The sequence below is a fragment of the Bidens hawaiensis genome, unplaced genomic scaffold (assembly GCF_021521415.1).
Source record: "Bidens hawaiensis isolate Kalapana, Puna unplaced genomic scaffold, B.hawaiensis_p1.1 tig00043606_1, whole genome shotgun sequence".
Taxonomy (NCBI): domain Eukaryota; kingdom Viridiplantae; phylum Streptophyta; class Magnoliopsida; order Asterales; family Asteraceae; genus Bidens; species Bidens hawaiensis.
In genome coordinates, this window is record NW_027505847.1 from 24,797 (window position 1) to 50,900 (window position 26,104).

Consider the following 26,104-nt stretch of genomic DNA (forward strand, 5'->3'; position numbering starts at 1 on the left):
AGGGCCCCTCTCGGGTCTGCTTATGATGTCTAGCCGTAATTTAGTTTATATGGACAAACCTTAAATGGGCCCCTCCTAGGTCCACTTACCATGTGTAGCCATAATTCAGTTTATATGTACAAACCTTAAATGAGCCCATCCCCAGTCCCCAGGCCAGGACTGTTTACGACGTCTAGCCATAATTCAGTTTATATGAACAAACCTTAAATTGCTAATTAGGAAACTTAACCAACTTAGACCGATTTGTCAACTTTGTCCTCCCATATCCCAATATTCACCGACTTATGAATACCATCCGAAATTACCAATACCACATTCAATTACAAGATTAAAACATAACAATTTGACATTCAATTGCAAGATTGAGAGGTAATTAGATCAATTTCACAAACGAATAAACACTCCATTGCATGCAAAACATAATATAAAATACATGTATCATATATCATACACATAAAAATGGCGTACCTTACAGAGGAATTAAAAGATTCATGCAACTCTTTATCATAAATGATTTGAGATTTGAATAATAAACGGTTGGGTGTGAATTAGATCGGAGAAATCTGAAAGTGTGAATTCATGCGACATTGAGATAGTCTCTGACAACAATCTACACGTGTACAGCAATAGATAAAGGTGACTCATTGCATATTAATTTTTATTATTATTATATTACTCAAAATAGTAGTAGAACCAGGCGTTGCGACGGGTTGTTGATGTGGCGGAAAATTTGTAATGATTGGTCGAAGCTTGGACGAGTTTGGTTGGGGGCTCAAAATACATTTAAATAATCAAAAACGAGTGGTAAATTTATACTACGTAAACAAATTTTTAGGCGAAAATGATCAATTTACACTACTGCGAAAACAACAGGGGCCTGGGGTGGAAGTTTCGCCCATGATTGGCTTAGAATAAGATTTATGCCGAGATGTAGTTAAACCGTGAAATAGTTTAAATAAGTTGTACCTTTGTCTTTCCCTTAGAATCCACGTTAAAATGTATGTGATAGACGTAGGTGTGTACATCACCAAAAGGCGAACAAGCATGATACCTTAATACCTTCGATGCTTGAAAGCTTTGATAATTCAAATGACTTCTTCCTGAACGATAACGACGGTCAGTGTTGTAAAAGTCCTACTCCAAGGCCGACTAGCGACTAGTCGGTCCTCATACCCCTACCTTTGACTCTTTGAGGCTTTCTGCCTTTATTTAAGTCGCCCTGGATTAGTCGAAGGCGGTGAAAAGTCAGTCTAGGCGGTCAAAATTTGGGCTTGGATTTTCTAAAATGTGGTCAAAAGTCGGGCTAGGCGGTCAAAAGTTGGTTATGCTACCTTTTTGACATGAATTATGTTTATTCTAACATATATAATATGAAAACTAATTCTCCTTATGTTTACCATGTCCGAGTACTCTTCAAGTACTCCCTAAGTACTTCCAACTCTTCAGTCGGCCGTCAAAGTCCGGTTAACAACTTTTGCAACTTGGCAATGTTTCACCACGAAAAAAGTGTATCTAACTCATGGACAGATATATCATTGCAATATAAGGTGGAAGAGGAAGCCATCTATTATCCAGCAAGATATTTATAAAGACTAAAAACATTTATATATAAAATTTTTTTATTTAATGTCACATGTGCATTTATAGAAGAATTAAAAGTATTAAAAAAATTTGAAAATATCATCATCCAACAATATGATTTTATTTATTTTATTTTATTAAAAACAATATTTCAAGAAAATACATATTTTAATAAACATGTTTAAAATAATCTATTTTAATAAATATATTTTTTCTTTCCACAGTAATTTGGGAAGAAAATTCCAAATAAAGCCACACGTTTTGATTTCAAGATAAAGTGACGGCATATGCATCATTTAATAACGGTACCCTCTTCTTTAATTAGAGAATTCAATTTTATGTTTATTCAAACTCGTTTTATTTTTATATTTTAAAATAATAATATTGGTTTCCAAGATAATCAAAGAGTCAAAACAACTTAAAGTCACAAACAGGAAGGCTGTCTACCACATTACTATTTAGTATTTACCTACCAAGGCTCGATTCTTAAATTAGTGAACCGCCACTAAAGCAATGTTGCATCCTTAAATCCTTTACTCCGACAGCATCTAGGGTTCCTCGAACAATGTGATATTTCACACCGGGTAAATCCTTAACCCTCCCCTCTCTTACTAAGACTACAAAATGTTCTTATGAATTATGGTCAATACCGGGTATATAAGCAGTGATTTCAAATGCAGGGGTTAATCGTACTCTGGCAACTTTACGTAAGACAGAGTTTGGTTTTTTGGGATGGTAGTTGACAGATAAGTCACCCTTACTGCCAATCTATAGAACGTTGCTAAGACATGTTGTGTTGATTATAAGTTAAATATATTTATTAAGCACTAACATTGACATGTTAACAGAATCACACGCTATACTTAATTAGTAACCATCTCCATCACAACTGATTGAAGCCACCGCCATCACACCACCACCACATCTCTCTCTCACACACATATACATACCCACACATATAATTCTTAAGCGCTAACAATGACATGTTAATATTTAAGATTGTACGATATGGTTATCTTTCATCTTTTATTATTATGTAGTACCTAGGGGTGAGCATAAAACCGAATTAACCGAACCGAAACTGAATAACCGAAAAAACCGAACCGAAGCATTAACCGACGGCTAAATTTTTAGTTTTTCGAAAAACCGATTTTTGGGTTTAGGTTAGGTTATCCATTTTAAAAAAAACCGAACCGAACCGATTAATCGAACCTATGTTTTCTACGTGTTTTTTTAATATGTTATGACCAGAAACATAACACCAAATGAATCTACCATTGATGGTGATGAAGATGATCAAGATTTGGTCTAAACTTTGAAGATAAATAAGATAATGAATGAAGATTCGGGATACATTTAGTTTTTTTTATTAAGAACGTTGTTGAATTTTAAACTCTACTACTCAAACAACCTTGTATTTGTTTGGTTTCACATAACACGTGACTATTTTTGTATTTTAAATTTTTTATGTATGAGGTACTATATTTTTTTTGAATTCTTTTTTTTGTAATGTCTACTCACAATAAAAAAACCGAAAATAACCTAAACCGAAACCGAAAATAACCGAAAACCGAAAAATCGAATAACCGAAAACCGATTAGTTGGTATTCTAAAATAACCGATAGCTTAGGTTTAGGTTTGGGTTTTACCCAATAACCGAACCGAACCGAACCGTGCTCACCCCTAGTAGTACCTTAGAGCTTTCTCATTTCTTCATTTATTTTTAAATCTAAAATTACATTAAAATACAATATATTTTATCTCTTCTCTTCAATTAAATAATATTTTTTATATCTTTATCATTACATTTTCTATTTCCTTCACTAATAACAACTTTCAAAAATATTAACAATTAATTAATTATAACTCAGTAATTTTTCAAATATATAAAAAAAATCAATATATTTTCTCTCTGCTCCACATAAAACACCATAAACCATTCCCTACATTATAAAAAGTAAAAACCTCACTCAGTAAATATGATGGACAAGATGTGAATGCTCTTAATCTATATCATTGTTATCTGTCACGTCATCTTTTAATCTATCTTTTACTATCATTTTAGCCTTCAACCATTTTTATTATTAGGTATTTAATAAACGAGAGAGATCGGGAAGGGAGTCCCTCTTGCGGTGCCTCACTGCGCACAACGCCCAATTTGTGACGTCGCATGTTTAAGTAATCACTCACTTAGGTTCTCACAAACTATGACAATTGTTACCAAGTTATCACATTCAAAGTGATCATATGGGCAATGCAATATACCGTATTCATATCATGACTATGGTAAACGATAACTACAATTTTACAACTGTCGTTAAGCTGTAACTATACTTAGCGTTAACTACGTTAGGCGATAACAACTAACGATGATAACTATGAGCCACACACCAACTTACCAGCTTGTGGAGAAACCCTAGATCTAAGCTGTTAGTGTCGTTCCACGAACATATCCTAAAAACGAACTAAGATTCTAACTTCACAGATCCATGTCACTTGTATAACAACATTTTAAAATAAATATATCCTAAAAATTCCACCGAAATTAGAATGTTACAATCGTAACCTATTTCTCATGGTAGAGAATCCAAACTTGGAAAGTATAAGAAAAAAACATACATATACCAGTCACGTTATATATACTTTCTGAACAAGTGTCTTTGTCTCAAGTTTGTTAAACTATATTTAAGTGTCACCAAAATATATATGTACAACGTACTTGTGTTCCCGCACTATTTGACTTGTGCCTTTTGGATTTATATGCCCAGGTTCGTAAAAGTAACTACGATAAACCCAAGAAAGGATACGTACGTTATAGTATTCACACGCGTATAACTTATGACTAAAACATATTTAAAACATGTAGTCTGTTGGTAAAACCCTCGAGGTGCGGTCGCAAGTCAACGCGCCTTCATTTGATATTGGGTTATGGCATCGGAACTAAGCCAAAAAATAAATTCGTCAATGCTCAAGTACTACAAATTAAGACACACTAGCTTTCAGCCACCGTATTACGATATTTCTTTTACACTTTTTGTTTCTAATATTGTGAATATTTTTTTTTTGAATTTTAATTTAATTTATTGTAAGAAAGTGAAATTTTTTTAAGCGATAAAAAAGTGAACCCTGTATAGTGGCTACGGTATAAAGTGAATTTTTTTAAAACGATAAAAAAAGCATCACTTGTACGTTGTTAGTTCTCATTACCATTTACGATTGTGTTATATCATGCAAGTATGCAACAACGTTGGTATTATGGCGTATGTAGTTACTCTATCATGTAATTACATAATTATTCTACTTATATATATAATTACTTTACTTGATTTTTACACTTAGCACGTTAATTTCATTTGTGCAAACCCCACATATGTATATTTTTATTTAATCTTCATTTACATAATGTACACATATGTACATTATCATTTATCTTAATTGTACATATGTGTATAAAGAATAACATGCATATAATTAAAAAATAAGTATTATACATATATGTATAATTTTGCTAAACCGATATTTTTTATTATCTCTCCGCAAGCAGCCTCTCTATCCTTAGAGATAAAAATCCCACCCTCCACAGATCGTACTAGTAGCTTTGCTATGCGTGGGATCTACTAGGTATGATTGATTGATACTTTTTTTATTTTCAAGTATTTTAATAAACTTTTTTATTTTCTTATAAAGAGTTTTTTTATGTGGTCCAAAATGGTTCTCAAAGTTCTCAATTAGTTCTCACACGATCTCAATCCTATATATATACACACACACACACACACACTAGCTTATATCCCGTGTGACACACGGGTTGAAAAAAAAGATTTGTAAACATATTAATAAATATGATCTATGAAATTTTAAAAAATCAAAACTAGTAGCCAAGTAAGTTAAATTAAATTGTTTTGACTGTTCCATTTTCATATTATATTTTGTAAACACCAGTTTCACTTTACTACCAAATAGAAGTCCATCTCACTTTTTACAAATGTACCTATAATATGTTTAATTGTTTAAAACTGTCATAGACATTTCTTTGAAACTTTATTACAAGACTCATATACCACATCTTTCTGGATTTACTACCTTACTCTCTCTTTTGTGTATATATATGTTCAAAATATCCCTTATTTACTCACACAAACAAACATGGAGAGTTATGCATTACCAGACCGAAAATCATACCAAGCAGCATTAAGTCCCTTAACTACATAACCTCAAATTCAAATCATTCGGTTATCTCTTTTCCATCTTACTCACTCTTCAACAATTATAATGCATTTTCCGCCAAACGATTTCATTATGATCCCACGGTTGCCAGAGCTGCTGCTGCTGCTCCTGAAACCTCCGGCGAGTTTATAGAGCCAGCTAAAATTGGCTGGACTACTTTACAACTTGCAGCCATGTTTGTAGCATGGTACTTGCTTAATATCTACTTCAACATCTTCAACAAGCAGGTTGCTTTACCTCTTGCTATGTATTAACAGTACATATGTATTTTTTGTTTTAACACTACTAGAAAAAGAGATGTTTTTCTACAACTGAATTCGTAGGAAATTTGTTGGTAAATCCAGTTTCTAAAAGTTTTCCAACAAAAATTTACGTTGAAAAAACACATGCTTGAAAATCGTTTTCAACCGTTTTGCAACAACTTTTCTTACAAAATTGCTAAAAAACATGTAGTTGTAAACTTCTTACAACTTTTCTACAAAAACTATTTTGACTTAACATAATGTTTATTAGATAATATTATAGCAAAGTTGGAGCTTATTTTTGATGAAAATCTGTTGGAATTACTTGTCGTAGGAAATTTGTAGGAATTTTTTGTGAGAAAACGACTTGTTTTCTAGTAGTGTACGTAATACCATAAATATAATTCGGATACGTATTAACTACAACATTACAAATATTTTTTATTTTTTATAAATGTAACGCCGTGTACAAAACCCGCTATCAACTCTGAGAGGAGAGATGTTGGGTTCATAAGGAATACATAATCTCAATTTTTTTTACCATGTGATATTGTATCAGTCATTAAAAAGTTGTTTACATAATTTTATATATATATGTGTGTGTGTGTGTCACACCCGGCTCCGAGAAAGCAAAAAAAGTTTTGGGCCGAAGGTGAAATTTTTTTGGGCCTTAATTTAAAAGGAGTATTTTGTTGGTTTAAACAATTAAATTTTTATATAGGTTTACTTGGTTATAATTTGGGTTGTGTGAAAAATTTTTGTATAAAAATAGGATTAAAAATGTCTCAAACGAGACTAGAACTCATAACCTTTTGGTTGAAAGTAATAACCCTTTGACACTAGACCAAGCTAGTGGTCATGTAATTGAGTTTAAACATTAAATATACATATTATTTTTATATATATTTTTTTAAAAAAAGTTTCGGGCCTAACGGGGTGTCGGGCCTGTGGCCGTCGACCACCCCGCCACCCCTATGGGCCGACCCTGATATATATGTATATCACCAACGTGTTTTGGATGCAATGGCCATAGATGCAGGGGCGTAGGCAGCTTTAGGGGAACGGGCTCGGCCGAACCCGTACAAAATTTTGTTTTAGTGTTATATATTAGTGTATTTTAACATCAAACCCATAGAAAACCCAAATCTAAGTGATAAACAATCGGACGTCCGTCCCTCAAAATTTTCCAAACCCGTAGGAAAATATTTTTGTTCACGCCACTGCATTGATGAGAGGAGGATTTTACATTTAATACATATTTTTTTCGGTTTTGATGAATAAATGCCCAAGGTGTACTCTTTTGGTGTAGTTTCTTGTTAGTTTTTAATATTCGTTAATATATATATATATATATATATATATATATTTATATATATATTTTTATCGAATTTGGTTTCCTACAGGTACTCAAGGTTTTCCCATACCCCACAACGCTTACAACGTGTCAGTTCGGGTGCGGTACGCTTATGATTTTGATTATGAGGACACTTAAACTTCATCCAAGACCAAAGTTTCATAAATCACAGGTTAACTTATATTATTAATTCATCATGATACAAATCATGTTTAACCTTTTAATGCTTCCTTCTGCTCCTAATGTTCAAATGGTTTTATACATATGTCAGATTGTACCTGTTTTAATGTTGGCAGTGGCACATACAATGGGAAATCTTTTAACTAATATTAGTTTGGGAAAAGTTGCAGTTTCTTTCACTCACACTATCAAAGCCATGGGAGCCTTTTTTCACTGTTCTCTTCTCTACCCTCTTACTTTCCGAGGTCAGTAATTCATGAAAATACATTATTATTATTATTGTTATTGTTATTATTATTATTATTATTTTACTAGGCCTATTGGATTTTAATAATCCAAACTTTGCATCGTTGGCTAGCGTTGAGCCCAACTTTGAAAATATACCACTACAGTCCCAACTTTCAAACTATTGGCCGACAACAAGCTTTTCATTAACGGGGTTAGATCTCGTTAGTTTTTGCTGACGTAGAACTACTTACATGGATTTTTTTTTAATTTCTTATTTTTTATTTAGTATTACGTGGATTAACCAAGCAATACTAAATAAAAAATAAGAAATTCCATGTAAGCGGTTCCACGTCATCAAAAACTAGCGAGATCTAACCCCGTTAGTGAAAAACTTGTTGCTGGACAATAGTTTGAAAGTTGAGACTGTTGTGGTATATTTTCAAAGTTCGGCTCAGCGCCAAACCTTATTATATTAGTAATATTTGGATTTCTAAAACGATTGTTTGTATTTCATATATGCACAGAGACCGACAAAATGGGTTGTGTCGTCTCTTGTCCCTATTGTTGGTGGCGTGGCGCTAGCGTCCTTCACCGAGGCTTCATTTAACTGGTTTGATACTAAAACATTTTTAAGTAAACTTCACTAGAATATATAACCATCGTATGTGAGTGTTACAGGGTTGGTTTTGGGAGTGCAATGCCTTCAAATGTGACCAACCAATCGCGTAATGTGCTTAGCAAAATGCTTATGGTTAAGAAAGAGGTACACTTTTATTAAGGAAAATTGGTTTTTATTGGTTCCAACTATTGCTTTTTTTGTCGGCGTTGGTCCCAACTTTCATTTTGGCTGGCAACGGTCCCAACTTTAACATTCGTTTCTTCTACCAGTCGTAGACTGACGGAGTACTAACTCTCCATTGTGTAATTGGTGGCGCGTCCATCCTATTTGTCAAAAACATATGACATGGCTGCCTACGTGGATATTAGCTTATACTTACATTTACAATCGATCCCCAATTCTCTACCTGACACATGTAATTAGGGTTCTTGAGAGAATGTGGGATTTTGACTGGGTGAAGAATTGAAGATCAATTGTGAATGTAAACATGTTAAGTATAAGCTAATATCCACGTAGGCAGCTATGTCATATGTTTTGACAAGTAGGATGTACATGTCACCAATTACATAACGGAGTTAGTACTCCGTTAGTCGTGCACAGATGGAAGAAACGAATGTTAAAGTTAGGACCGTTGCAGCCAAAATGAAAGTTGGGACCAGCGCCGACAAAAATTCAATAGTTGAAACCAATAAAAACCAATTTTCCTTTTATTAATCAACCATCATATACATAATGCTTGTAAGTTGTAATAACATCAAGTGATTAATGACAGGAAGCTTTGGATAATATCAATCTCTTCTCGGTTATGACAATCCTCTCTTTTTTCTTCTTGATCCCATTCGCGTTCGCGTTAGAAGGTGTCAAGTTTACGCCCGAATACCTGCAGCTTGCTGTGAGTATAATTAAGATTAGAATAATAGAAATAAGTTAGTCTTTTTTGATGTTTTATAATATGTTTGTAACATTTTTTTCTGTAGGCAAGTCAAGGTATAAATGTAAGAGACCTATGTTTGAGAACTATCTTGACTGGCATATGCTTTCATAGTTATCAACAGGTATATATAATTTTACCAACCATAATCATAGTAGATTTCACAATTGTTCAACCTTTAAAGAACTCCAGTTTCAAATGCTACAAAATTTTAAAATAGAAACAGGAAAAAATGGGTTTTGAAAACCGTTCAGTTTTTGTTTTATCGGTATGAAACTTTAGACCTAATTTCTTTTTGGAATATTGGATTATAATAATCTAAACTTTGTCTTATTAGCCGGCGCTAAGCCAAACTTTAAAAATGTACCACGGCAATTGCAAGTTTCGACCTATTGTCTGTAAACGAGCTTTTCACTAACGAAATCTTTTTTTTTTGTTAGAAAAGTGGTTGAAAAGTAGTTCGTTCGTTATTTTTGGTAGAAAAAATTGGTTTAGTTCGTTTATTTTTGTTAAAAAAGTAATCCAATTTGTTTTTTTGTTAAAAAAAATAGTTCGTTCGTTTATTTTTGTTAAAAAGAAGTTTGGTTCTTTTATTTTTGTTAAAAAAATTTGGTTCGCTTATTTTGGTCAGAAAAAATTAATTTTAATTTTAAAATAATTTTTACCACATAAGCAATTCACATCGCTATTTTTGCCACACCATCGTACACGTCATGAAAAACTAACAAAATCTGATCCCGTTAGTGAAAAGCTGTTTGGCAGCTAATATGTCTAAACTTGGGACTGTTGTGCTACATTTTAAAGTTAGTCTTACCGCCAGTTAATGAGACAAAATTTGGATTATTAAAATTCAATATTCCTTTTTTTTGGTTGATTATTCACATTTTGATATAAATTTATTTGGGCTACAACATTTTAATTTCTTATAAACCACTCAAAATCCGGATTTTTTTATTATAGCTAAATTGAAAGCAAACTGAAAAATATGGTTTTTAAAAAGAACATAAAACCAAACTAGGATGAGTAAATGGTGTTGGGCACTAGTTTCAAAACGAGCATTTCAATACCAGAAATTGGGATCGGGATTTTCGGGATCGGTACCAGTATTTACCTAATTTTTGCCTAAATTTCGGTACCAGTACCAAGTCTTTGGGAAAATCGGGATTGGTACCGGTTCGGTACCGAACTCATCCCTAAACCAAACCACCGGTTTTTTATTGGGTTTGATTATTGCGGTTATTCTGGTTACGATTCGATTTTATTTAGTTATAATTTCTTTTAAAACTACTACACATGTGAAACTTGATTACTATTTTATGAGCACATGTTTTGGGCAAACAGGTTTCATACATGATTCTAGGAAAGGTTTCACCAGTGACACATGCGGTAGCGAACAGTGTGAAGCGTGTGATACTCATCGTGGCAACTGTTATCTTCTTTCGAACACCGGTTTCTCCCATCAATGCAATTGGTACAAATGCTTACAATATTTGCTACAATATTTAACTTCTATAACACGTTGATGGAACTCGGTTGCTTTAATATTAGGAACCGGTTTGGCCCTTGCTGGAGTTTTCTTGTATTCGAAGGCAAAGCGGATAAAGCCAAAGGTTACTTGACTTGTACTCCAAGAAAAATAGGTTGGGCATTATGATTATCTTTAGAATGATTGTACATAACATTGAGGAGCAGTTTTTTTTATTTTAAAATGATGATAATTTAGGATTCACCTCTTTAAATTAGATTTTGTAATCGACTTACAAGATAATGAGATAATGATAAAACACAGTTTTAATATTTAACCTATAGTAGGGCCAATTGATATGAACAACAAATATTGTGGAATATGAAATCAAGAATCTAGAATACACAATTTGGATATGATGCCCTATTTATACCACCGCCGACGGATATCTATAATCCGATGTGCTCTTTCTTAACGCGACACAATACTTGCGGTATAAAGTTTTCTTGAAACGTGCTTACTTGTAACATACTAACATGCCCTTAAAAGTCTTGAAATTTTCTTCATTATACCGTGGATCATATATGCAACTATGCTACATGCTCTTGATGATTCTTTTCTATGGATTTTTTTTATTTTATTTTTTCTCATATTCTTGAATACGCATCCAAACAGCGAGCCCATGGTATTTTGTGGCTTTCGGCCCAAACAGATTTTAAAAGAACAGGCCCAACTTGATTGATGAATTTGAGTCCGGGCTACATCACCATGAATCCATGATCACCCTCTAATTCATAATACCAGTTGTCTTAAAACTTAAAAGATAAAACCAATGTTTTCAGACCCGGATCGAACATTCGGACGCCTTACCGGGTCACAGCGACCCGGAACATCGGTTGTATGTATGTATGTATGTATGTATTCTTAACGGCATTTTTTAAACAAACATTTTTGCTCTTCGTTTGAGGGACAAATGAGTAATTTACTCATCTCTCTCTCTCTCTCTCTTCTTTTGAGGGACAAGCGGTTTGGAGCACCATTTCAAACAAAGTTTTACATCAATCGACTCGTATCCTCCTTCCGATCAAAAGCTCTTAAACATTAGTTTGAAATTCGGAATGTATATATACATATATATATAACGTTAAGCCTTTTTTAACGAAGGACCAATGGGGTCAATTTTTTAAAAATTTAGGACGTCAATAACGATAAACTGACTTAAGATTATTATCGATCAATACCAATTAATATTGATTATTAAAATCCCAATAAACCTAATATATAAAATGTAATTGGTATCCATAATAAGCTAAACAACTTAACCCAAAAAAAGGTAGGTTGTCCACATACTAGTCACCCATCACCAATGGCTCAATTTAATTGAGAACCAGCACACCACTCGAATGTAGCATCCTAATAAATTTAAACCCAAATCTTTAGCAACATGTTTTAAGTAGATAGAGATTGACAGGGCTGGTAGGACAAGTCGTGTTCGATACAACATATTTAGCAATACTAGAGAATCTCGGCCCGACACTTTAATTGAACGTGTCATTTTCATAAAACTAACACGGGAATGTTTACATAGAGAGTTGCATCACATGACATGCTTAATCAACAATGTTATTCTCTTAAACATGGACATGCTAATAAGGAAGTTATACGCGAAACTTTTAAATGTAACCGGTCTAGTTACACAAATGACGTGGCATGTCATGTTTAACTGATTAAATAGAAGCAATTTGATAACACAAAAGACATGGCACATTTAACATGATTATTGACAAGGTTCTCTAAACATTGTTAAGAAAACACTAAAAATTAAAGTTATTAGAAGTTACAATCCATGTTTAATTATAAAGTGTTTAATTATATTTTTTGAAACTACACCCTCAGAGTCGAATACATAATTTTTTTTGTTTTCGGGGGAGGGGCACATTATGGATCGGCGGCGACGCGACAAGAGACAAACTGTGAGAAGTCGGAGCGGTTTTTGGTAGGCAAAGGTTGATTCACGATGGCACGTTGTATTTAAAATCAAACATAACCAATTAGGATTATATTTATTTGGTTTGAGCCTTGGCTTGAGGTTTTGGAGAGTGGACATTTAGACTAAACCAATAAATTGGGCTATCTATTACACTACAAATCAAGGCTGCACAGTGCACACTACAAGTTAGATTTGGACAGTGGAGTGTGGACCTTGCCGACCCTCATTTCCCTTTGGATCCGCCTATGTACACAACTATGTCATTTTGTAACCAGTTCATATGTCATTTCAATATCTTAGCCTATTTAACATGAGAACTAAGAAGTTAAACATGTTATGACACGAATATAATTACCATAAACACTAACTTATTTAACTTTGCGTTGAGCCATTTCGCTAAGCCTAAAATTATCAACTCTATCAAATGATAATGAAATGGATAACCATATTTGTCTCAATCCCAGCTCGGAAAGTAGAGAAAAAACATAAAATTAAATACTAATCACGTTATTTTCTGGAAAGAAAGAAAAACGTTTATGTCGACTAAACAAAAAATGAGTCGGTCCCCAATAATAAATGTGTGGAGCACATTTACATACATTTTGGATTTATATATGCCAAGCAAGCAATTATGCTACATCTAAAATAAATCCCCTCTCTCTCTTTTCTTTCTCTTTCTACGTTCGTTTTTGACCTGTTAAACACATAGTCAATGACGTGTTTGGCCTTCAAACACGTAGTTAAAGACGTGTTTAAAGGGGACGTTTTTAGAATCCTAAAGTTCGGATGACAAAAATGAATTATTTCGTCATCAGGACATTCTGAAATTCTCTATAAGCACCCCATATATAAATATATACAAACACGTATATTTATTTAGGTTATAACTATACTAAAAAGACCGATGTGTGACCCTAAGATAAAAATTAGTAGTTAAGACTGAAAGTTACCAAAAAAACAAAAAATATTATGAATAACATAATTAATAATTACAATGAACAAAAATATTGTGAATAACATAATAACAATGAACAAAATTAGCATGGATAACATAATTATAATGAACAAAAACACTAAACAAATAACATAGATGTGTGTTAATCATATGCATTTTACATGTTAAAATTAATTAACAGGTTACAAACCTTATATGAAAGATTTTCATTCTATAATCAACCTCTTTAAACACAAAACAAATAAGTATTCATCTAGACCTTTTGTACTCCATCTTTTTTACCTCACTTATGAACTGTAATTTTTCCTCATATGTGTGGTATATATATATATAGCCACACATATATTCTGGTACAAACTGAGCTTTGTCTAAGAAGAGGTAAAGTACGTTGTTGGTTCTACATACGAGAGCTATTAATTAATGTATTTTTACATTCACATTTGTACATTTGTGTTGTTATACTATATAGTTATGCTTTTAGTATAAGTATAAAGTTGCATAGTTCTTAAACAGCACACTTGCATACTTAAATCCTAAATCATCATACTTTCTTAATAATAAATTATATACTTTTACTAGTTGATATATATATAATTGGTTCCCTAACCATGTTGACTTGTCATTTTTGTATCTATATGCCAGCAAACTAAACTACAGCCAATCTCACTATATAACATATAAATAAATAAATATTTCTCCCTCTCTGCAGACCACATATATGATATACACAAATATACAATCAAAATCTCATTTATTTTTTTCTTACACAAACAAGAGATGGAGAGTTGTGCATTAACACTCTCTAGATCCTCTCTAGATTTAAAACCTTTAAACCATATCAACTGTAATAACACCAGACCTAAAGTCATACCAATTAGCATCAACTACAAAACCACAAATTCAAATCATTCTGTTCTCTCTTTTACATCATCTTACTCAGCATTTTTCAACAAAAGATTTCACCATGAATATTATTATTCTCCGGTTGTTAGAGCTGCTGCTTCTGCTGCCAATGAAACCTCGGGCGAGTCTACGGATCCGGCTAAAGTTGGCAAGACTTTACAACTTGCAGCCATGTTTGGAGTATGGTACTTGTTGAATATATACTTTAACATCTTCAACAAACAGGTTTATTTCTTTTCCACTGTAATTACAAATCAATTTTATCTTTATAGTTTATACCGTAAATGTAAATCGGATATGTATTAATTTATATATTTTTTGAACGGCAAATATTACACCATTTTTGTCTGGAACTTGAACCCTCACGAGGTTTCACCTTATCAAACACCTTGATACCATTGGGTTACAAGCCCGGTGATGGATATGTATTAACAATATTATAGATAGTTTTTATTTTTGTACCATAACTGTAATTTGGATATGTAGTAATTAATGTATTTCTTTTTGAACGACAAATACTACACCATTTTTGTCTGGGACTTAACCTTATGAAATACCTTGATACCATTGGGTTACAAGCCCGTGGATATGTATTAATATTACGAATAGTTTTTATTTTTGTACCATAAATGTAATTCGGATATGTATTAATATATTTCTTTTTGAACGGTAAATACTACACATTTTTGTCTGGGACTTAACGTTATCAAACACCTTGATACCATTGGGTTACAAGCATGTGAATATGTATTAATATTAAATGTAATGTTACTTTTATTTAGGAGAAGGAGAAGTATGCAATTAAGGGACGATGATGTAGATTTAGAATGTTAGAAGATATATAAAAATAAAGATATTCCAATTAATTGGTGAATAATTGAACATAATACTTTAGCTTTTGATAAATAAAAGCAGAAAGGGTGAAAATACTTTAATGAATTGATTGTACATATATGCATTATATATACTATAGGTACTCAAGGTTTTCCCGTACCCAACCACGGTTACAACGTGTCAGTTCGGGTGCGGTACGCTTATGATTTTGATTATGTGGACACTTAAACTTCATCCGATACCAAAGTTTCATAAATCACAGGTTAACTTATATTATTAATTCATCATGCTACAAATGTTTAATGTTTCTTTCTGCTTCTAATGTTCAAAATGTTTTATATATGTAGATTGTACCTGTTTTAGTGTTGGCAGTAGTACATACAATGGGGAATCTTTTAACTAATATTAGTTTGGGAAAAGTTGCAGTTTCTTTCACTCATACAATTAAAGCCATGGAGCCTTTTTTCACTGTTTTATTCTCTATACTCTTGCTTTCTGAGGTCAGTAATTCAATACTGGTAATATTTGAATTTGTATAAATGATTGTTTGAAATTGTTACTTGTATATGCTGTTGGGTTTGGTGGAGGCCTTTGTGTCAATTCTTCATCGGGTTCCTTCAGGGGCGGCTCCGAGAATGCAAAAAAATTTGGGGCCGAAGGCGAAAATTTTTTTAGGCATTAAGTAGAAAGAGTATTTTATTATGTTTAAACAATTTAATTTTTATATGAGCTTACTTGGTTTTAATTTGGGTTGTGTAAAAAACTTTTGTATATAAATAGGATTAAAGTAATACTTCTTTGCCACTAGGCCAAGCTAGTGGTTGTGTAATTGAGTTTAAACACTAGACATACATATTGTTTTAATAAAAATACATTTAATTTAAAAATAAATAAATTTGGGCCTAGCGAGGTGTCGGGCCTGTGGCTGTCGACCACCCTGACACACCTTATGGTCGGCCTTGGGTTCCTTTCTTTAGTTGAAGACCACTAAGGAGCATTGCCGGACCTACACTATAAGTGTAGGGGTCGGTTGACCCTGTAAATAATTTTTAGAGTTATATATATATGTTACCCGACCGACCTCACGAAATTTTAACACCGACTCTTTTCGGCCCTTGTGAATTTTATTGGGTCCGCCACTACTAGGGCGTTGGCCCTAGTATCCTAAATAGAAACCCGATTTATCTTTTATTGTTCCACAAGATCTAGACTAGTCTCTATATGTTCATATCATACTTATAATATATCATCACGAATGTTGAGAGCATAAAGCAATAATAAAAAATCCTGGTTGCAGCCCGTTGACGTAGATCACCTAGATTGAACCACGTAAATCCTTGTGTGTCGTGGTAGTTTATTTTGTGCATTTTGATAATGTGTTTTGCTTAACTGAGATCCTAACATATGTATGCATGTATAGAGACCGACAATATGGGTTGTGTCATCTCTGGTACCTATCGTCGGCGGTGTGGCATTAGCATCCTTCACTGAGGCTTCATTTAACTGGTTTGATACCAAAACTTTTTTTTAATTAAATGGACAAAAAATTATATAATCATGTATATGCTTAGAGTTGACCTATTAACCATCATATGTGAGTGTTACAGGGTTGGTTTTGGTAGTGCAATGGCCTCAAATGTGACCAACCAATCGCGTAATGTGCTTAGCAAAATGTTTATGATTAACAAAGAGGTACACTTTCATAATTTCATTAATCAACCAACATATACATAATACTTGTAAGTTGTAACCTGTGCTAATATCAAGTGATTAATGACAGGAAGCTTTGGATAATATCAATCTCTTCTCGGTTATGACAATCGTCTCCCTTTTCATGTTGATCCCATTTGTGTTCTTGCTAGAAGGCGTCAAGTTTACGCCCGAATACCTCCAGTTTGCTGTGAGTATAGTTATAATCATAGAAATAAATTAGCATTTTTGATGTATGTTGATATGTTTGTAAAAATTTTTTCTTTAGGCAAGTCAAGGTGTAAATGTAAGAGATCTATGTCTAAGATTTGTCCTGAGTGGCATCTGCTTCCATAGTTATCAACAGGTAATTACAGTCATAGAAATAAAATTAACCATAGTTTAAATTTACCCTACATCACCGTAAATAATAGTAAACAAGTTTCACAATTGTTCCACCTATGGCCACTCTAAACAGCTCAAGTTTCAAATGCTACGAATTTCTAAAACAAAACCGAAAATATGATTTTTGGGTTTGAAAAACCGTTTGGTTTATGTTTTTTGGGTTTCTGTTTTACCATTTTGGCATGAAAATTTCGTGTCGGAAAAAAATGACTAATAGTAATGAATTTCGGCCTGAAACTTTGGACCTAAATTATATTTCTAAATTAACATTTAGTTGATTATTACACATTTTGATCTAATATTTTTGGGCTGCATTATTAATTAACTTCTACGTTTTGTTGGTCAAAATATAAAAATAAAAAATAAATCAAAATTATTAATTTCTTATGAATTACTTGAAATTGGTTTTTCTGTAACGGTTCAATCGGTTTTTCGGGATTTTGTTACAATAAACCAAAACTGAAGTGAAAATATGCCTTCCAAAAAAAAGAAATATAAGCCAACCATCGATTTTTTATTTGGGTCAGTTATATCTATTCGACGTCGGTTATTCCTATTATGATTGGGTTTTTGGTTTTGTGCGCATCTCTACAAGTGTGAAACTTGACAACTATTTTAAAAGCATTCGTCTGTGTTTGGGCAAACAGGTTTCATACGTGATTCTAGGATTGGTGTCACCGGTGACACATGCTGTGGGGAACTGTGTGAAGCGCGTGGTGGTGATTGTGTCATCTGTTATCTTCTTCCAGACACCGGTTTCTCCCATCAATTCTCTCGGTACAAATGCTTACAATTTACTACATTCAACTTCTATAACGCATTTATGAAATTGAACTTTAATTTCAGGAACTGGTTTGACCCTTGCCGGAGTTTTCTTGTATTCAAAGGCAAAGCGGATAAAACCAAAGGCTGCTTGACTTGTACTCACAAGTAAAAAGTCGTTCGACAAGAGTCTCCTTGGATTGATAGTGCATATGCATAATAGCATTGAGGAGCACTTTCATTTATGTGAAAATGCTTATAAATCCAGGGTTTCTTTATATATTTATTAACCATGATTCCTCTTCTTAAATATAGACGTATACCGAATTACAAGATAGTGAGATATTGACACACTAGAACAATGACTAAAAGGCAAACTTTTAAGATAAACAATATATTAGATAACTTTTTTAAGGGTTGTGACTATATAACAAAACCTAGAAAGAAAATGTACAAATCACATAGTGTTCAAGTGGTACCAATTGACAAAATTAAAACTACAATTGTTGGACCACTATAGCATAGTGATGGTTGTTGAAAAACTTGCCACCACGCGCTTTCTATATATACCAACATGTGGTTAATACACATATATAACGTTTTTTGTGTCCTCGTCTGGAGCTAATTGAGGATGGCTAAAACTTCACTCAACGAGATATAGACGAAAAATGATAGCTTAACCACAAAATGAACACAGACGAATTGCAACCTTGTTTTAACAACGTTTCTACATTTAAGTTTCTATTAATTCCCTTTAGCCAAAAAAAAAATCTTTGATGGCAACTGTTGCATCCAAACGAAATTTTCATCATTTAGAGGATCAATTTCTAACCTAATTTCTTGAAACGAGAAATCACTTGTCGCCTCCCGATAAAACCCAGTCGGGGCATCCGTATTGGGGCGTCACCCATGTTTTTTGCGCCAAAAACGCCCCCACACCACTACGAGTGGGCCGTTTTTTGAAGTGTTTTTGGCTCTGCCCGTTGTTGGGATGACGGTGTTTGGGGCAAAAGGTTTGGTCAACTGACCAATCATATCTTTCCTTCATTTTTAAATTTTTAATTATCTTAAAGATCATTTAAACATTAGAACTTGGAGGGGTTTCAACCACTTCGCATAAAACTAGAAAAGCCCCGCGTCTACGTTACATAAAAAATGGGCGTTATAGCCGCTCCATTACGGATACCCTTATCTTCACGGTCAGATATGTGTGATTACCGAATGGCTAGGCGTTTTTGTCGTTCTGTTGTCTCCGATTCATCTTGTGGATCTCTTCTCCAGTTCACAGATAGGTAATAAATTGGAATGCTGCCAAGAAAAATTTAACTAATGTTATTCTACCACTGAAAGGTAAAGTTTTGGCTTACCATGATGAGAGTTTAGATTCAAAGACTTCAATGACGGGAATCGAGTTCCTGCTTAGGTTCATGTTCACACCCCTACAGGTAGACCCGAGTAGTTGAAAGGGTATAAACCCGGCTAACAAAGGTTGAAAACTCCAGACAAAGTAATGATGTAGAATGTATTCCCTAATTCTAACTCGGTTGAAACGAGGGCAGTCTAAACCCATTGCAATACATATATATAATATAATTATTCGAACTTGATGCCATTGTAATGGTGCACTAAACGAGTCACTCAAAGATTACCACAACACTTTCGACTAGCGGTTGCACAGGGCGCATCTTCAAGTTGTTTCAACTGAAATCACTAAGGTAAATTCTTAAGCAAAACAAGACAATGCCAATAACACACTTTTTCAACCATAATGCATAAATGCCTGCATGATCTGCATCTTCATTTCATGATTCTACGAAATGTAGCTCTACAAATAACATTGTAAATTTGTATTATATCTCTTTATATGATATAATCATAATCAGAAAGCAGCTTTTAATCATGTTAAAGAGTTAATATATATATGAAACGACGTAACATACTACATAAAGCATTAAGATTCAAGCCCTGGTCTAAGGTGAACATAAAAACAGGTAGGCAACAAAGTTGAACAACAAATAAGCATATGAGGATAACATAACATAACATATTACACAACAATAATAATTTAAGTGACTTAGAAGCTAAGGAAGGCGCACTGGTTGCGAGCATGTTCTGGTATCAGTTTAGCCAAAAGTTCCAAAGATGCCCCTTTCAGCTCTGTCAATTTACCATAAACCGAACCAGTTAATGAACAATTCCAATGCAAACAAACACATGATCATTAGAAATAATAACTAACCTTGAGACTTGAAATTGAAGAGTGGTGGCAAGGGCCTCCCGTTTGGAAGACGCGTGTTTGGATCACGAAGTTCGTTGAAGAAAGGGTGGATACATGCCTCCAACTGATGAAACAGTTTGTTATTTATTATACAAGAACATCGATATACAAATATTTACAGTGAATTAAAATAGTTTGAAATAAAAGGTTATGTGCACTTACAGCAGTGCACCTCAAGGTAGGAGAATATTGAAGGAGTCTTGAAACAAGATCTACGGCTTCTGGCGGGGTCCGCTTGTGAAAAATCTATGTAAGAAAAGTGAAGTTGAATTAAATATAACATAATAACAGTTTAAAAATGCAGGTGCAAGTGAAATTGAAAAGTAAGTAATAATTATCCTCACTTTGTGCCAAGGGTGAGCTTTGATTTGTGGGAACTTAAATTCAGTGTAGTTTGGATTCATGCATTTAATTTCTTCACGGGTCGGTGTACCAAGAACCTAAAAAGATGATTAAAAAAACAAATAAATACAAAACAGAAGAATTTTTATTTTCAAGGTAAACATTTTTTGTATAAAGTGATAAAACTTGCCTTGATGATCTCTACGAGTTGGTCAACTCCACTCTCACCAGGAAACAGAGGCTAAACAGTACAATGGAAATAGATTTAAAAAAAAGAAATATTTCATGACGTATAATTAACAGCTCAACTAAAGAGAGTATTATTATTAACGTAGATAACCTGTCCTAGAAGCAGTTCAGCAAGAACACAACCGACCGACCACACATCAATGGCAGTTGTGTATTCAGTTGCCCCAAAGATGAGTTCAGGCGCACGGTAATACCGAGAACATATATATGATATATTTGGTTCGCCTTTCACCTGTTCATTCAGACAATATAAAATAAAATCAACAAAGTAACAAAAACATGTTATAACATTATAACTAATGACCAAACATATATATTACCAGAACTTTCGCACTTCCAAAGTCACATAGTTTGAGCTGGTGGGTATGAGGATTCGCCTGCAAGTAATATTTTTCAATATATTCAAACTTGTTTTATATTTTAGACGGGAGGGAGGGAGGGAAGGGGTGAGGTTGATAGAAGCAAACCAGCAGATTTTGAGGCTTAATGTCTCGGTGGCAGATGCCCATTGAATGAATATATGCCAGTGCTCTAAAAATCTGAAAACAACAGAGCATCATTGGTTCATATATGAAAAGGGAATGTGAATATAAATAAGAATAAATGAAGGTTCGTATATGAAAAGGGCAAACCTGATAAGTGTATAGTTTGACATAAATCATGGGCATTCTTTGATTGGCCTTGCTATAGTGTCTAGCCACACGATAAGCTGTTTCTGGTACATATTCTAGAACCAAATTGAGATAAAGTTCATCTTTGTCTGTAGTTGAAAAGAAGCAATGTTTAAGTGAAACAACATTGGGATGATCAAGAAGTCGCATCGTTTGTAATTCCCGGTTTTTATAACGTTTATCCTGCAATACTTTTTTAATTGCAACAGCTTCTCCAGTTTCTAAGCATTTAGCCTGCATACATCACAAATTGTTTATGAGGTATGTAAAAGATTCTTCTTTTGAGGTATTTTTCGAGGTAAATTAAAATATTACCTGAAACACAATTCCAAAAGAACCCTGCCCAACCACACGCTTCGCCATGTAGCTTATTGTCTGAAATAATAGTCACAAGGTATTTAAACAAGTGGAATCATATCTAAAGTCTATCTTATACACAACCATATAAACACTTTATGAGGTGTGTAAAGACATAAAGTTACTTGTTTGGGTTGACCATTTCTTCCTCCAATAGTAGTAACGATAATATGACCAGTTTCAGTGCCATTTCCGTTCACTACAGTTGCTTCCATTTCCTAAAATAGGCAACTTATATGTGAGAGATGTAAAAGAGATGCACCCAAGGAATAAAAAACCAAATTGCAAAAAGTAAATGAAAAGAAACTGTGTAGAAGACACAAGGAGCAACCTTTTCCACCTTGTCATCTCGGATTTTCATTTCATTGATTTCTTCAGGCAATTTGTCAACAAACATTGAATCACCATCTACTTTTTCGACCGTTGGATGAGCCATTCCACCAGAAGCCATAATTGTGGAAGACCGAATAGTATAATGTATTTCGTGTCACTTAAGCATCACCCGTGTTAAAAAGCGTCTGTAAAACAAAAAAATCATAAGAAATCATTAAATAACATCTACTTCAGAGTTATATAGAGATCCTTATAATCCAGAAGCATGAATCAAAATTGCATAGTGGCTAAAACAAATTGTGACATGTGTAGCATCTAGAGCATTATGGAAAGAAACAGAAAGCTGCTGTCATTTTCGGTTTGTCAAAACCTACCACTAGCTGCAACTTTTAGTCACAAATAGCTATTTATTGATTGATTTTCAAACAAGGAGCCACATCCTTTAATTCATATTTTATACACTCCCCTATTTTCAGGTAAATTTTCTACCAAACTTGCCCTAATTTCAATAAACATGTTCCCTAACTTTCAAACAACAACTAACGACTAAAAGCTATCCTAATAACCATATAACAGAAACTGAAAGCAATATTAATCACAGAGAAAACAAGATTCCGTAACTTCTGAAGCCCTAGTTCAAATCATGAGCTTGAACATTTCATGATACTATTACTTCCAAAATCACTCGTGTTAAAAAGCATTTGTATAACAATAAAATCACAACTCATCATTAAATAACATCTTCATTAAAGTTATCTAGAGATCCCTATGATCCAGAAGCATGTATCAAAATCGCATAGTAGATAAAACAATACATGGCATGTGTAACTTCTAGAGCATTATAGAAAGAAACCGAAAGCCGTTTCATTTTGAGTTTGTCAAAACCTACCACTAGCTGCAATCTTTTAGTCATAACTCATAAATAACAATTTATAGTTTGATTTTCAAACCAGCAGCTACATCCTCTAATTATATATTTAAACACTCCCCTAATTGCAGGTAACCTACCAAAGCCCTAATTTCAATGAATATGTGTCCTAACTTTCAAACACCAACAACTAGCGACTAAAAGCTATCCTATTAACCATAAAACAGATATTGAAGGCAAAATTGATCACAGAGAAATCAAGGCTACATAATTTCAGAAGCATGGATGAAAGGTAATACAAATTATGACATCTGTAGGATCTAGAGCACCATGGAAAAAAACCGAAATCCATTGTCATTTTGAGTTTGTCTAAAGCTACCACTAGCTGCAAGTTTTAGTCATAACTCATAAATAACAATTTATTGTCTAATTTTCAAACCAGGAGCTACATCCTTTAATTAAACTTTATGCATCCCATTTTAGCAGCTAACCTACCAAACTTGCACTAACTTCAATGAATATGTGCCCTAACTTTCAAACACCAACAACTAACAACTAAAACCTATCCTAACAACCACATAACACAAAATTAGGGCAAAATTGACCACAGAGACAACGAGATTGCGTAATTTCTGAAGTTCTAGGTCAAATCATACTCAGTTCTAACTTTCTAATCTATCCACGTGATTACACAAATAAACTAATACAATAAGTAATAAATTCGATATATACGGATATACCTGTGATCTGTAGCTAAAACAGCTCGGAATCTGCAAAACGCCGACAAAACTCTAACACCGTACCAAAACAACCGCTAAAAAACCGAAATCTTTTCTCATTTCGAGTTTGTCAAAACTCAAAACCTACCACTAGCTGCAGCTTAGTCATAAATAACAATTTACAGCTTAATTTTCAAACCAGAAGCTACATCCTCTTAACTTATATCTTTTACACTCTCCTATTTACATGTAACCTACCAAAACTTGCCCTAATTTCAATAAATATGTGCCCTAACAACTAAAACCTATCATAACAACCACATAACACAAAATTAAGGCAAAATCATACTCAGTTATAATCTAATTACAAAACTACACAAACAAACTGATTCAATAAGCAATAAATCCGATATATATACCTGTAATTTGTAGCTAAAACAGCTCGGAATCGGTAAATCGCCGATCGAATTCACCACCGGATCAAAACAACCGCTAAATAATTGAAATCGGAACGTAACGCCGGTGAATTTGATGCTTCTGAGACTGCGATTCAATAATAATAATAATATTAATAATATGTTTTGTATGATGAAGTTGAATTGATTTGATTTGTTGCAGGCGGATTTGAAATGGATTTATGAAATCTGATTTGGGGCGAGTTTAGAGGTCCGTATGCATTGGCTGTATGGGTGGGGCCCGTGGTGGGATTGGTGTGAGTTTTTGTGTTGTTGAAGTTTTGTAGCCGTTGATCTTTTTGGGTGTGGCTTTTTAACGGTTGGATGAGGGTGCTTTATGTACGCCTTTAGTTGGAAACTTGGAATCATTTAATGATGTATTTCAATTTCAATTTCAATTTCTATAAACCACAATAACTGTTAAATTATAAAACGAGCCGAGCCGAGCCGAGCAAAGCTAGATCGGTTTAAACCCCTGAGCGTACCCTGGTTTGGCTAGCCTTGGTTTTGAAACTGAGTTGAAAATCTAAGCCATGGCTCAGCTTGATTTTAATTGAACTGGCTTTAGATTAATTTGATTTGGCTTAGTTTAAAAAGGAAATTCACTAAAAGTATTTAAATATTATAGAATTGAAGATGGTTTTGTAATTTCAAATTGGGATGTGTTACTGGAATCAACAAACGACAATAGTTTGTTTTTATAAGAGTTTTAATAAAGTAAGATAGCCGGTCTAAATGTATCAAGAGAAAATACACATTCCACTCTCATCTTGGTTGCTATGGTGGTGTCTTGCTAGATTTTTCTGCTAAAACTTAAAATGGGACAACATATTTGGGCATAATTAGCTTAATAACCAACGTTGATTGTTAAAATATTGTTCTCGTGATTATCCACCTTTTTTACTGTGTGCGCTCCAAAACCTAGACTTCCAATCAAAAAACAAAGATTCATATCCACCCTACATGTTCATTGTTATAGTGTCATCGAAATTGGAAACGATGGTGTGGCAAGAGAAGCCTCGAACCCGAACAAACTACCCGATGACACCATGAGTACCCTAATATTTGGCCTAGTGACACATATATAGCTTTGATGGGTCCTAAGCTTTTAGAGCTTTAAGATATCAAGACCATTGTTCATTTTAAAATTATGAAATTAACCATGGTAATGATTCAGGAGTAAAAATTGATTCACAATATATACATATGACATGTTCTCTAAAAGTCTAATTCTCAACTATCAATAGATAGAGAACCTAAAAGTTAAATACAAAGTTATCACTTTAAATATAAGGGCAAATGGGGTGGTTAGTTGGTCACTCAAAGTACCCTTTTTCGCAAATCTCACAATATCATGTCTTTTCGTCATCTAAACCACTTAGATTATGTGTAGTGGGTGATTTGAGGGGGGTTTTGGGATGGAGCTCTTTGTACATACCCCCCCCCCCCCACCGCCATTTTTCAAAT

At 33.6% G+C, this 26,104-nt stretch overlaps 2 protein-coding genes and 1 pseudogene across 5 annotated transcripts; 2 read left to right on the forward strand and 1 right to left on the reverse strand.

Moving 5' to 3' along the window:
* The first annotated feature begins 5,791 nt into the window (after positions 1–5,791).
* Positions 5,792–11,083, forward strand: LOC143615602 (phosphoenolpyruvate/phosphate translocator 2, chloroplastic-like; annotated as a pseudogene). Its single transcript, XR_013150499.1, has 9 exons — positions 5,792–6,035; positions 7,454–7,576; positions 7,676–7,829; positions 8,337–8,422; positions 8,491–8,575; positions 9,204–9,323; positions 9,409–9,486; positions 10,704–10,833; positions 10,911–11,083. The product of XR_013150499.1 is annotated as a phosphoenolpyruvate/phosphate translocator 2, chloroplastic-like (transcript).
* Positions 11,084–14,490: 3,407 nt separating this feature from the next.
* On the forward strand, positions 14,491–18,998 carry LOC143615601 (phosphoenolpyruvate/phosphate translocator 2, chloroplastic-like). The gene is made up of 9 exons (XM_077088699.1): positions 14,491–14,900; positions 15,649–15,771; positions 15,857–16,009; positions 16,930–17,015; positions 17,117–17,201; positions 17,290–17,409; positions 17,488–17,565; positions 18,251–18,380; positions 18,450–18,998. Exons 1-9 carry the CDS (start codon positions 14,550–14,552, stop codon positions 18,518–18,520), a joined length of 1,197 nt encoding a protein of 398 aa, XP_076944814.1. The 5' UTR covers positions 14,491–14,549; the 3' UTR covers positions 18,521–18,998.
* A 1,258-nt stretch (positions 18,999–20,256) lies between these two features.
* On the reverse strand, positions 20,257–24,922 carry LOC143615595 (shaggy-related protein kinase epsilon-like). Of its 3 annotated transcripts, none has more exons than XM_077088694.1 (13): positions 24,602–24,922; positions 22,603–22,780; positions 22,388–22,480; positions 22,221–22,280; positions 21,867–22,139; positions 21,702–21,773; positions 21,555–21,611; positions 21,326–21,466; positions 21,176–21,226; positions 20,988–21,083; positions 20,806–20,889; positions 20,605–20,707; positions 20,257–20,522 (listed from the first exon to the last, which is right to left on the reverse strand). In XM_077088694.1, exons 2-13 carry the CDS (start codon positions 22,711–22,713, stop codon positions 20,440–20,442), a joined length of 1,224 nt encoding a protein of 407 aa, XP_076944809.1. In that variant the 5' UTR covers positions 22,714–22,780; positions 24,602–24,922; the 3' UTR covers positions 20,257–20,439. The 3 variants fall into 3 exon arrangements, with proteins under 3 accessions (XP_076944809.1, XP_076944807.1, XP_076944808.1); XM_077088692.1 differs by having other exon boundaries at positions 22,594–22,780; positions 24,602–24,916; XM_077088693.1 differs by lacking the exon at positions 24,602–24,922 and adding an exon at positions 24,204–24,273 and having other exon boundaries at positions 22,594–22,780.
* Between the last annotated feature and the right edge of the window lie 1,182 nt (positions 24,923–26,104).

What these genes read in the sequence shown, in the direction of transcription:
- LOC143615601 (XM_077088699.1), top strand. Translation starts at nt 14,550, where the DNA reads ATGGAGAGTTGTGCATTAACACTCTCTAGATCCTCTCTAGATTTAAAA. An exon ending in TTAACATCTTCAACAAACAG is followed by an intron (nt 14,901 to 15,648) that starts GTTTATTTCTTT and finishes TATATACTATAG; the next exon opens with GTACTCAAGGTTTTCCCGTA. An exon ending in GCTTCCATAGTTATCAACAG is followed by an intron (nt 17,566 to 18,250) that starts GTAATTACAGTC and finishes TTGGGCAAACAG; the next exon opens with GTTTCATACGTGATTCTAGG.
- LOC143615595 (XM_077088692.1), bottom strand. Translation starts at nt 22,713, where the DNA reads ATGGCTTCTGGTGGAATGGCTCATCCAACGGTCGAAAAAGTAGATGGT. An exon ending in TTAAGCCTCAAAATCTGCTG is followed by an intron (nt 21,612 to 21,701) that starts GTTTGCTTCTAT and finishes TATTACTTGCAG; the next exon opens with GCGAATCCTCATACCCACCA. An exon ending in TTGGAAGTGCGAAAGTTCTG is followed by an intron (nt 21,467 to 21,554) that starts GTAATATATATG and finishes CTGAATGAACAG; the next exon opens with GTGAAAGGCGAACCAAATAT.